Here is a 12,201-nt window from a genome sequence, read left to right on the forward strand (position 1 = left end):
GTGCAAATGGGCGCCACGGTCGCCATGTTTACCCAATTCTCTCAGAAAGGGAGCATCCCGACCCCCACCCCACCCTCACCCACCGCCCATTTCCCAAGGGCCGGCCGTTCGAGCCTAGCAGAAAGGGCAGACGGGGGATGCAGGGAGGGAAGAAAAGAGGGTTCAGATGATGAGGGTCTACTGCTTCCTCCTCTTGCGGCCCCGAATTTTAAATACTTTTCTTAATAAGTGTGTGTGTGTGGGGGGGGGTAATAATATTGGACCTGATGAAAAAAATCAAAGCTCTGCAGAGCTCTGCAGCCTTGGGGCAAGGACGGCTGTTAAGATGAAGGAACTAAAAATGAATTCGGTCCCCACTCCTACCTTTGTTTTCTAGAAAGAGAGCACATCTTTTCTGCTGTGCCCCAGGCAAGCCCCCGCCCCACTCATCAGACAAGAACAGGAGTTTTGGGCGCTGGCAGCCCTCCTGACCAAGCCTAAAGACCAGGATTTGGCAGCCCTTTGGAGGCAGCAGAAGGGGTGAGGGTTTCCCGCGGCTTCAAGGACCCTCAAAATGACTTTCATTTCCCAGGTGGTCTCTTTCTCAGGCAGAATGGCACCCCTTACACCAAGACCACTCCTAGCTTCAAGTCAGCTCGCTTCCTAGATTCTAATGGCAACTTGCAATCCTCAAAAAATTAAAAATAATGTTAAGGCCGATGATGTTGCTCTGGCCTTCTTCTTCGTCTTCATCTTCTTCTTCTTCTTTCTCTCTCTCTCTCTCTCTCTCTCTCTCTCTCTCTCTCTCTCTCTCTCTCTCTCATTGAGGAGCAGGGCTCTTTAAAACCTTTCATCCTTTCAGGTTGCCCACACACCTGTCTTTTCCAGAGGTGGGGGCGGGGTGGGCAGAGAAAGATCTCCTTCAACGCCTGGGCAGCCGGGATCTGGCTGCGCATTTACTGCTCTGAATTCTGCCTACTGCTCTGAAGGTCTATGTACCCCATTTCCCCCAGACCTCCAATTTTGGTAGTTAGGTGCAGTGTGGCAAGGCCAGGATAAATAGAGACTGTTTGCTAGGCTGTATCCCGGCCACTCCCTACTGGCTGGGGATCTAAAGGCGGGCAGCTCTCTCCTTGGTCAAGGGCTGAGCCAGGCAAAAGAAGACCCTCCAACCCCTCCCTAAACTTCCTTCATAGTAAGTAAAGCGGTTGCCTCAGCCGGATGCGGAGACCTCGTTTCTTTTACAAACCCACCCATAAATTTTATAACAGGTAGTTAAAAATTACGACGAGGAAGCGCTGGCCCGGCTTTTCACAATGGGCAGCGGGGAGAATGGGTCAGCGCTGCCCGGCAACTAGCCGGAAATTTTACTTCCAGATTGTGGCGCACACAACCTGTCCTGGGTCCTCTTGAATTGGGGCTGGAGGTAACTTTTCAACTTTCAGGCACTCTCTGGGGGGCATCGCTTACCAGGAATATGAAACTAAGGAGGCCAACCCACCCTCTTCTTCAAGGAGTCCCCTGGGAGCCCCTCGGGGTACACACTATTCCCTTGGTGCCCCAGATTTCCCGCACCTTCCTTGGGCATTCAGTGAAAGAGTCGGGAGAGAAAATGCGGAGCTATTTTTTTAGTCTCCAGAAACGAATTTGGCCCCCAACTTAATAGCTACATCATCCTGTCTCTACCGTTAAGATTAGAATAATAAATTCAAGGCGAAATGAGCGAGATGCTTCAACTCAGCATTTTGAAAGATACTATTTTTCACAAATCACAAATAGCTTTCGGAAACCACTTTGATTGGCTAATAAAAAAAGTAAAGAATGAAGGAAAGTCGTTTCTGCAGCAGCCGAATGGTACCCATTTCAGTAATGGGACGGCGGCAGCATTTAGGAGCACGCATTTCTAAAGAGCGCATCCCGCTCTCGCAATTACATTCCCCCATAAAACGGGTTTTTAACCTCCTTTTCTCTCCAAACGAGAAAACAGAAGTGGTGGGCAGGGGAAGCGGGGAGCGGGTATCTTAGGAAGGGGTGCAGGGGCTCCTTAGTTGTAGGCCTCCGACTGCCCGACGTTTCCAGAGAAGCCGGGCGCTAGACGCACCCCGCCCTCTGACGCGACGGCTTAGGGCCATGGACGTCGCTGAGCCGGGCTAGGCGTGAATGGGGAGGCTGGTGTTGGAGGAAAGGCTCCGAGGCCCTCCAGAGCCTTTTGAGGAAGGGTTCACCTCTCTCTGCTTCGGGGCAGGATGTTTTTGTTTGTTTGTTTGTTTTTATCAAGAGCAACTATAATCTCACGATTAGAAAACAAAAAACAAGAAACGAAAGGTCTCTCCCTCGGTTGCCCCACAGAATCTAGTGTTTCCAGGCTTCCCTAGCCAATAGCCTGTGCCTCCCAAGTCAAGCTGGAAGACTTCGCTGCTAACAGGGACCCCAAATTCTACAGATATCCCCTGGAACTCCTACTTAAAGTTAACTCCAGCCTGCCCTTCCACCACACAGCCTCTCAAGGCAGGGTAGGGGGAACCCTAGGAAAATTGCCTGACAAATCTTGAACCCCTTTTATAAGAGCCAGAGATCGGGACCCTGATGAAACACTTGGCCTGGGCCTAGGTTAAAAATCATTGACCCAGAGATCTGGTCTCAAAATATCTGTCTTTGGGGGGGTGGTGGTGGTGGTGGTGGTGTCTGTTTTTGAAGACCAGAATCCCTCCTTCCCCTCTTTCTCTGGTCTGGCTGAGCCAGATGGCTTGTATCTCTGGAATTTGAGCAGATTTTTTTTTTTTTTTTTTGCATAAACAGATTTGTCTGCCTGGGACCCTCCAGAACGGTCCCTTTACTACCTAAGTTCCTGGGCATTCAACTTTTTATTTTAGAAAATGTAAAGATTCCTTTTACCCTGCTGTGGCTGGGGTTAAGGGGACTGTCCTGAGCAGGCCCATCTTCCCAAATCAGTGGTCCCTACTGTGGTGGCCAGGCAAGCTGCCCAATGGTCAAAGTGAAGCCAGCCAGGAGCTGGCTTGAAACAGCCAGAACAGAGGCTAAGTGGACACAAGGGGGCTGAGTGGCAGTGATAGCCTTGTGCTGGTTGGATTTGAATTCCTGGATGCAGACCCTGGCTGGTCCACAAGACTACTTATTCATTTGCCTGTCCTTTAGACTCTGCCCCACGCAGAAGCTTCCTTCACCCCCACACTTTGGCATTTTTCAACCAAACGCTGCTCCTGATGATTCAGCTACCTTTAGCATCACACACCAACCCCACCCACATCATCTCCACTATTTCAGGATGGGGTACTGGGTGCTAAGGGGTGACCACAAGCAGGAGACCTGTGAAGATCAGAAAAGAACCCCACCACCTCACTCTTCGCCCATGGGAGAAAGGGCACAGTCCCAGGGGGGATAGATTCTGTATGTGGACCCAGCCCAGAGATAGGGGAGGTAGGGGGAGGGGGGCTGAAGCTCCACCTTCCCACTGGGGTCCCAGCACCTACAAACCCTCTTTGACACTAACACCACTCTAGGTAACCCTTCTTCCTTTCAGTAGACTTTCCCTCATCACCTTAACCCCCCAAACACACACACACACACACACACACACACACACACACACACACACACACTGGTCCTCTGCCCTCCCAGCTCCACTCCCAAGCTTCTCTCCCTGCGAGTTCCAAGTCCCACCAGCCAAAGCCAGATCAGGGCAGGCCCTTTGCACAGCCAGGAAAGGGAATAAAGAGGGGGAGGAGTTGAAAATGGGGGAGAGTTGTAGAGAAACAGCAAGTCACTCCAGCTTTAGGGTTTTTTTTTTCCTTCTCCTTTCATTTTTTTTTTTTATTATGACTCACGTATACAATACAAAGTACTTGGACCAGGGACAGGGCTTTCAGGACACAAAATCTACATTCATAGCTGGACATAAAGACAAATGACCAAAAATTATTATTATAGATATATTTTAACGTTTTTTTTCCTTTCGAGCACATTGCATAAACAGAGAATTCAAGACAGAGTAACTATACATTCAGTGCAGTTTAGTTCTACTCTACTGGGGTTAGAAGCACAATAAAAGCGCACAAGACCGGCGGGCTAGGCAGTCTCAGTTGTTGGGTTTTTTTTTTCCCTTAGTGAAATAAGCAGCAACAAACGACAACAAAATTGCATTACAAATGCTCTCAAAGCAGGATTTCTTTCTATAGGTAGTGATAAAATACATTGGAGGTTTCTTGCTTTTTTTTTCTTTTTCTTTCTTTTTCTTTTTTTTTTCCTTCTTTTTATCCTGTATTAGGATATTTTGTCTCTCTCTTTTTCCCCAAGATTATTGCAGGTTCCCTTTAGGTAGTATGTTAAAGATTTATTATCAGTATATTATTTTCATGATTATGGTGATTTCTGAGCACAAACACTAACATAGCTCAGAGGAAACCGGGCCCAAAAGAACAGAAATCAAACAGCAAAGGCAAGGCAAGGAAGGCATGGGCCCAAGTGACTGTGGGATGGGTAGACAGGATTTTAGAGACCATTGGAGGGGGCTATTGTCCTCTCGGGAAGGAGATGGACAGAGAAGCCCACATCTCCTTGATTTCCATCAGGTTCCTAGAGAAAGTCAGGAGGGTTTTCTAAGGAAGGAGCCTCAGATGGGGAAGGGAATCTTCCTTGCTATCTTTTCTTTTTATTTTTTTTTCTTTCTTTCATTTCTCCCTTTTCCTGATTTTTCTTCTTTCCTTTCATTAAAAAAAAAAAAGTTAATCCAGTATTCTAATTCCTAGCATACAAGCAAAGCTAGGAATCACCTTCTACATCTTCAGAGGGAGTCCCTTTTAAAACAAATACCAGAGAAGGGACGAAGTGGGAGTGTGGAGAGAAGTGGGGGCCATGTGTGTGAGAAGGTGCAGACCTTAAAATGCTGGAAGGGCTCAGAAAGTGGGAGGGGGCGGGTTGGGGGGGTGGACGACAAGTGAGTGTGTGCTGAGCACGGAGTGAAAAAGAACTTTTCCCTGTGTCTCAGGTCCCCCCCCCCCAGACAAATAAAGAGCGGAGGGAGGGAATCCAAAGGTAATAAAAGCAGAGCTGCAACTATCTGACAGGTAGTTAGAGTTGTGGGTGTCATTCTATTCCCTACAAAAGCAAATGACAGTCGTAAACTTCTCAATTTATCTGCTACCATAAAACGAAACTTCAAGGGAGTTGCGGGGGGGGGGGGGTTGTTCCTCTTTTCTCTCAGTCCTTATTTTCTTCCTTTTCCTCCTCTTCTTTCTCCTCTTCCTCGTTCCCTTCTTCTTCCGCCTTCTCCTCGTCTCGGGCCCCGGGAAGCTTATCTTTGTTGTTTTCTTTTTTCCACTTCATCCTCCGATTCTGGAACCATATCTTCACTTGTCTCTCTGTCAGTCCCAGGGCGTGAGAGACTTCAATCCGCCGCTTCCTCGTCAAATAAGGATTAAAGAGAAACTCCTTCTCTAGTTCCAAGGTCTGATACCGGCTGTAAGTTTGTCGTCCACTGCGCCGTCCAGGAGCTGGACAGAATAGAACCCCGGTCTGGTTATGTCTGGGGGGGGGCTCCATCCGCACAACATAGCTACTCTGCCTCCTACAAAGTCCCCCCCCCCTGGCTCTTTCCAGTCCTCCCTCCCTCCTGCCGATAAGGCCGGCAGCAGAAAGCAGAAGGCAAGCAAGGGCAGGAAAAAGTTTCCAGAGACATTTTGGGTTGACTTCCTTCACCTTGGGAGGTGGGTGAAGGTGGGAGGGGGAAGGAATGTGGCTGTCTGAAAAGTAAGGGCTTGAGGTGGCAGGGGGTGGGGGGGGGGACGGACAAGGAAGCCTTGCAGGGTCCCTCAGGCCTACAACCTGGCCCTTACAGCTTTGTTTACAAGTACAGAGTGGCATTTAGTGAGCCAGCCTGGGGACACAATCTATTTCCAAAAGAAGGGGGCTAGGGTTAAAGGAGAGGGGGCTCTGCCCACTGCCCCCTCCTTACCTATCTCTGCCTAATGCTTTTCCAATAAGAAAAATAATTGATCTCCTGGAATGTATCAGAGCTCTGCTTGATTGCTAACTGGAGACCAACAAATAAATCAAGAGCCATCCCTGACGGAACTTGTAGTCATCGCTTCCCCCCTGTACTTCGAAACTGAGCCGTGAGGGGCCACCTTTGGAGGGGCTCATGACCTGAGCAGCTTGCCAAGAGACCCCATAGTTCTTGACTGGAGGGTAGCCTGTCTAGGGTTCCCTGGATCTCAGAGGCCCCTACTTTGTGTGACACCCCCACCCTCTCTTTGATTTTCCACTTCTCAGGCTCTCAGTCTTCTCCCCAACTGGAGGAAGTACAGAAAAGTTGGGGTAGTGGCCTTCAGGCTGTTTCTCTGAGGTGAAGAAGTTGAAATCCCAGAGAACCAGAGTGTTTTTCCTTGGGGGTCTTGCCCCTCTCTCTGGCTAGGGGAGACCCAGCAGTCTGGCCACTGTCTTGGAATGGCTGGCTGGTTGTCTTTGGGAAAACTGGCTACCAGCCTCAAAGACTGATAGCCTCAGTTTACTCAGGGTGCCCTTGTCAGCCACCTCCCCAACTTTGACTTTCGAGATGGGGGAGAAAGAGAGACAGAAGGAATGGAGAAAACCATTTTTAACCCTTTGCACCCACACATCACCTTTCTCCCACCTTCACCCCAACACTCACACTGTCTCTGGAGCCCCCACCCCGCCCCACCCCCAGCCAAGCCTTTCAACCTCCAGGAACCCACCCAGGCACTGGAGTGGAATGGGAGAGACCCCCAAAGCCAGGAAGGAAGGCGAGGGCAGACAAAAAGGAGGCAGGGGAGGAGGGGGGAGACCCCGAAGCGCGGGAGACCAAGGGGGAAAGAGAAAAGGCTTCTCACCGTGGGGTCTCATCCATGGAAACATGAGGCTGGGAGACGAGTTCTGATTTAAGTGGCCTTGTCCTTCGCTACTGTTAGTGTTGGCGGAGGATTTACAGTCGGGATATTGCACCACGCTCGCCTCTTGCTGAGCCCCATAAAGGGACTGTCTGGGGAGCGCCTCGTAGCCATAGAATTTGGAGGCGTCTCCGTGGCAGCTTAGCGAGCATGGGTTCTGCTGGTAGCCCGAGTTGGAGATGCCGGAGGTGCCGTGGTGGAAGAAGTCTTGGACGTGGTGCGAGGCGTGCTGGAAGCCGGGCGCGGAGCCTCCGGGCCCATACACCAGCGCATGGCTCCTGCCCACGCTCTGAGGGAACCGGCAGTCGTAATAGGCCGGTTCCAGGGACTCGCCGCCTTTGTATTTCGAGAACAGGGGGTTGACGAAGTAGGAGCTCATGCTGGGTACATGAAAACCCGCGGCCCCCTCCCCTTGGATCACGTTCCCCCGCCCGGTATCCCCGAAACTCCCCTCCCCCCGGGACCGAACCCCAAGCTGGCCGGTTCCCCCGGGCTGGACTGCTGGGCTGGGGGCTGGGCAGGTGGGGGCGCGGTGCCGGCTGCGGGCTCAGGCGGCGGCGGCTCTGCTCACTGTCGGGTAGGTAGAGCGCGCGCTCTCACTTAGCTCTTTCCTCTAACAGCCCAGGCGAATTCCTCAGACTCCCGGCGGTGGCGGCGCTTACACGCGATTCGCGTTCATCAATCCACGACATGAAGACAGGCGAGCGAGCGAGCGAGGGAGCGAGCAAGAGAGAGAGAGAGTGAGAGAGGGAGAGAGAGAGCAAGAGGCAAGAGAGAGAGAGAGGGAGAGAGAGAGGAGAGAGAGAGAGAGAGAGAGAGAGAGAGAGAGAGAGAGAGAGAGAGAGAGAGAGAGAGAGAGAAGAGGGGGAGGGTTGAGGGGTTCAGGGCTGGGGGGACCTGGAGGAGAGGGAGGGAGGAGAGGGGAGAGATGGGGGTGTGGTGTGTGTAGGGGGTGGTGAGCCAGTCCCAGCTAATGGCCAAGACCAGCTTTTCCAAGGTGCGCACTACAGTTTGAAGGTGCCCCCCTTTTTTTCCTTTTTGAGAGATACCTGAGCCATCAGGTCAACTCAGGTTACCTCAACAGGTAGAAGACCCCAGAGGGTGAACGTTAGTAAGTTAGGGCTGAGCCTTAAACCCAAAAGATGAGCTCCCTGGGGTTCCTGAAACCTGGGGACTCTGAGAAGAAGCTCAGCATGCTGAATATGTAACCCAGACCCTTCAGCCTGCAGAGTCTCCAGCCTCTGGTCCCTCCAGGGTCTGAAGCTGCCCTGTCTTCTCTCTGGAGACTCTTGTCCCTTGACCCCTCTGGGTAGGGAGTAGGAGCTCTCCATGTACCCCAGCAGGACCACATCACCCCTGCAAAAAGCAGACCCTTCAAAGAGTAGGAACCCAAGCAAGCTTGGCTGGGAGAATCTGAGAGCAAAGCTGTTTATGAGGACTGAAAGGAATAGCCTATGTGCCCAGGCTTCTGCCTAGCCTAACTCAAGGGATTTCTTTTTCGGATGCTATAGCTGGGCTGAAGGGTGCAAGGGTAGGCCTCTCAGTGGTTGTCATAAAGCACCACCTCAGAGGAAATGCCAGCTCAATGTAGAGGGGCCCTCAGGCCGCCCTGCACCCTCTTCTCCCAGCAGGCTGCCCAGGCCAGGATGTGGATAGTAACTATCAACAGACACTCTCTAAATATTTACCCACACTTTGCACGGGGTGTGTGTGTGTGTGTGTGTGTGGAATCCCCATGCCCAAGACTGGACAAATTCAAGATAATTATAGTGGGGAAAAAAACAAAAAACAAAAAACAAGCCCTGGCCTATCAATACCCTTCCTGGCCATCCTGTCTACAGTATGTGGGCTTAATTCAGGGAGAGAAGAAAAGAAAGCCTTAAGAGCAGTGTGTGTGTGTGTGTGTGTGTGTGTGTGTGTGTGTGTGTGTGTGTGTGCACATGCGCGCGTGCGTGCGTGCTATTGTGCTCATGAATGAAGATGAATAAATGCTTTTCCTGTCTTCTTCCTCTATAGTATATGAGACTGTGACAAGGCCACCCTGGAACACACTTAGAACACACACACACACACACACACAAGACACACCAAGTGTAATGTTCACTTTACACTGGCCTTCCTGACTCACATGCCTGTACATACACGTGCATACCAGGCACATAATGCTTGATAAACATATACACTTGTAAGTTTTTACATCAAGGAAAAAAAACTTACTTTGTCCCACACCCTGGGGTTTCTGGGTTGGGTGAAGTAGGGTGTGGTTAGAAAGCCAGATCTTTTCCTTTCTCACCCCATATGGAGCCAACCCTGGGCTGGCTCTGAGCATGAAGGAAAGCATAGCAGTAGGACGGAATAAAAGAGCAATTCTGCCCCGTCTTTTTATTTAAACAATTATTGGGGAAATGGTACTATCAGCCACTTTTTTTTTAAAAGGAGATTCACTGGTGTCCTCAAAAGAGACCCTATTGGGATCTTTTGCATTCAGGGAACTCACCGCTGTTGAACTTAGCAATTGACCAAACTCCTGGACACAAGCTCAAGCTCTGAAGCAGCAAAAGGAAAGAGCCCAGGTCAGGGCTACAGCCTCCCTAGGGTCCAGAGCAGTGGAGGGCATCCCAGAGCATCTCCACCCAACCAGAGCCTGCTGCGATGCATCTTTGGCTCAAGCTTTGTCCATCCGAGGAAGCCTGCTCAGTGCAGAGCTGAACAGGGTGGATTATAGCTTCCTAGCATCTGACACTGGGGACTGTCATAAATACTTTCTCTTCTTTGACTGGAAAAAGGAGGCTCAGAGGGTCCGGATCCTCTCTGGGGCCTGTGCCTTATCTTTTAGGGGGTGGGGAATCTATTTCCAGATTTTATGGTCCAGAAAAAAAAACTGCTACAGAGCTATTCTTCTGGGCCTTTGTGTCTTGGAATGCGACTATCCTGAGTGTGGCGTTACCACTGCCTGTCCGGGAACCCATCAGTCCTGTAAACCTTGGTCGGACTTGGTTTACCCTTTGGAGGCTTCTCTCAGCTTTCATTTATTTATTTATATATTTATTTTCTCTTACACGTCTCTGGTTTATTTTGCTCTCTGAGCCTGGAAATAAAGGAACTGCAAGCAGTCATCCTCGCCGGCCGCTCTGTCCCTCTGCGCGAGGCCTGCACCGCCCTCTTAGGTACCACGGGTTTATGTTCTTATGTTCGTTTGTTCGGGTCATTCCTCCTTTTTGTCTTAATTACCTGTTCCTCATTTCCACCAGCGATTATTTTTGATGCCTGCCCTCTTTTTCCTCCTGAGCTTTCCAATAGAGCAAGGGCTCATCTCCCGCTGCCACTCACAAATTATTTACACCCCGCAGGTGAGAAGGTTTATTTGTTCAGAGGCTGTGGGACCCCGAAGCTAGGAGAAGCCAGGGTTCTGGCCAAAGCTCCTAGACTAGCCTGAAATGTCAGTGCGCCCAGCCTGGGGGGCGGGGGGAGCTGAGTACGACCTCTGTCTCTAACATTGAACAACAGCGCCACCTCGCGTCCACTCGTTCCAATGCAATCTGGCCGAGGAAAACCCAGTAGCGGTCCCAGGCTGAGCTAAAAGGTGACAAGTTAGGAGGGAGAAGCCTCTAAACCTGTGCAAAGGAGAAGGATTCCCAGGCAGGTGGTTGCCTCTGTTCTTTGGTTTTCTAAATTCTTGAAAATAAACCTTGTGAAAGGTTCCACACTGTCCTCTTCTTGTTACCCTCCTTTCTGGAATAAAGAGACCGGCCGCAAAAGAATGGCTGGAATCTTCCTCCATTCAGGCTTCCCCCCCCCTCCCCCGCCCCTGGTCTAGAAATCCCTTTGCGCACGCGGATGCACTCTATCCCAAGATCTCACGACCTTCTGCTCCAAGCACGCACCCTAAACTTCCAGTCGCTCTTACCCTGCCGCAGCCTGTTTCTGCCGCCTGCAGGACTTCAGGGTGGGACTCTGTCCCAGGCTGCCCCCACCCTGGGGGTTTGTAGCCCATCCCCTGAATGAGCTTGCGCGCTCTTCACCTCTCCCCCTCAGCCAGAGAGGTCCTGATCTTCGTAGGCCATAGACAAAACATTCCTATAATCCGATTTCAAAGGAAAGTGCGCACCTTATTTAAACCATAAAACAATTAAGCCCAGACGTCTAGCCAGCTCCGCACTGCTGTTTTGTTCGGCTTCATTCAGAACCTAGAGCAGGGAGACAAACAGGGCCATAAAAGTGGCATTTCTGGGCTACGGAAATGTACCTATCCTCTGCCTTTCCAAGTGGGACAACCTTTAGGGTTTTGTGATTCCGACAAAGGAGCAGAGGAGAGGTGGGAGGGGTGAAGAGGGGAGGCGGGCGCTTGTTAGCCCCTCTCTTCTAGCGTGCTTTCCTTTCTCTCCCCAGATGTGTGTCATGTTGTTTTAATTCATAAATGGCAAGGAATAAAATCGAATCTAATCCTGATCTGGAGGCTGGAAAATCGGGATTAAAAGGTGGGCCTACTCTGCATTCACTTCCGGGGTCCAAAAGCTCTGAGGCCCTCTTGCCTGCCGGCAGCAAGGCCTGCTTCAGAGGGCAGGCTTCAGGAAGCCGGCCACGCTGACGGTGATGGACGCAGAGAGGGGGCGTCAGGGCCTTGGAGCAGCGGCGAGGTGGAAGCCGGGAAACAGTGCTGAGCTTAGGCAGGGAGAGAGGCCTGAAACCCACATCCTGCTGGGCCAGACTAAGGGAGAGAAAGGGTGGACTTGGTTCTCATCAAGTGAAGAACTTAAGCCAGGGTTACCACACAGCAAAAAAGGCCAAAATGGAAGAATGAGGCAGTGAGAAAATATAGACGAAGTACCTTTCCAAAAGACCAAGGAATCAATGTTCGGAGTGGGAGTGAAGTCTACCAGGCAGGAAAGAGTGAATGCATTAAAGACCGCTAAATCCGTTGTTGCCACTTGATTGCAGGCCCCTCAATGTTAAGGAAACAAAATTCCAACCCTTCAAATTGGAAGAAGAGGACAGAAATTCAAATAACGAGGCAGAGACTGTCCCTATAAGTGTCTACCAATCCTGACGGGATGCTTTGGAGGGAACAACACAGTAGACCTCCCAATTATATTCTTTTAGGTGGTGTCCTCCAAGTATTCAGAGCGACACCCTGTGTCCTTGGCAGAGTGGACGAGATATTAAAGAGCTATATTTCAAACAGTCTAATTTTAATAGTTTCCAGATTGGGGGATTTCTGAGAAAAGGGGCGCTGAGCTGAGGCAGACTCCGCAGCGCTGTCTGCTTCTGATTAGCCCATTACAACTGCTCCAGAGGGAGA

The 12,201-nt window shown here is 50.7% G+C and overlaps 2 protein-coding genes across 5 annotated transcripts in view; both read right to left on the minus strand.

The window, feature by feature from the left end:
• HOXC4 (homeobox C4) overlaps positions 1–12,201 on the minus strand; it is a 61,628-nt gene that overhangs the window by 38,772 nt on the left and 10,655 nt on the right. The window lies entirely within an intron of this gene.
• On the minus strand, positions 2,734–7,678 carry HOXC8 (homeobox C8). Its single transcript, XM_084802874.1, has 2 exons — positions 6,846–7,678; positions 2,734–5,489 (listed from the first exon to the last, which is right to left on the minus strand). Exons 1-2 carry the CDS (start codon positions 7,279–7,281, stop codon positions 5,197–5,199), a joined length of 729 nt encoding a protein of 242 aa, XP_084659000.1. The 5' UTR covers positions 7,282–7,678; the 3' UTR covers positions 2,734–5,196.

This window comes from Acomys minous (assembly GCF_964271855.1).
Source record: "Acomys minous genome assembly, chromosome: 12".
NCBI lineage: Eukaryota > Metazoa > Chordata > Mammalia > Rodentia > Muridae > Acomys > Acomys minous.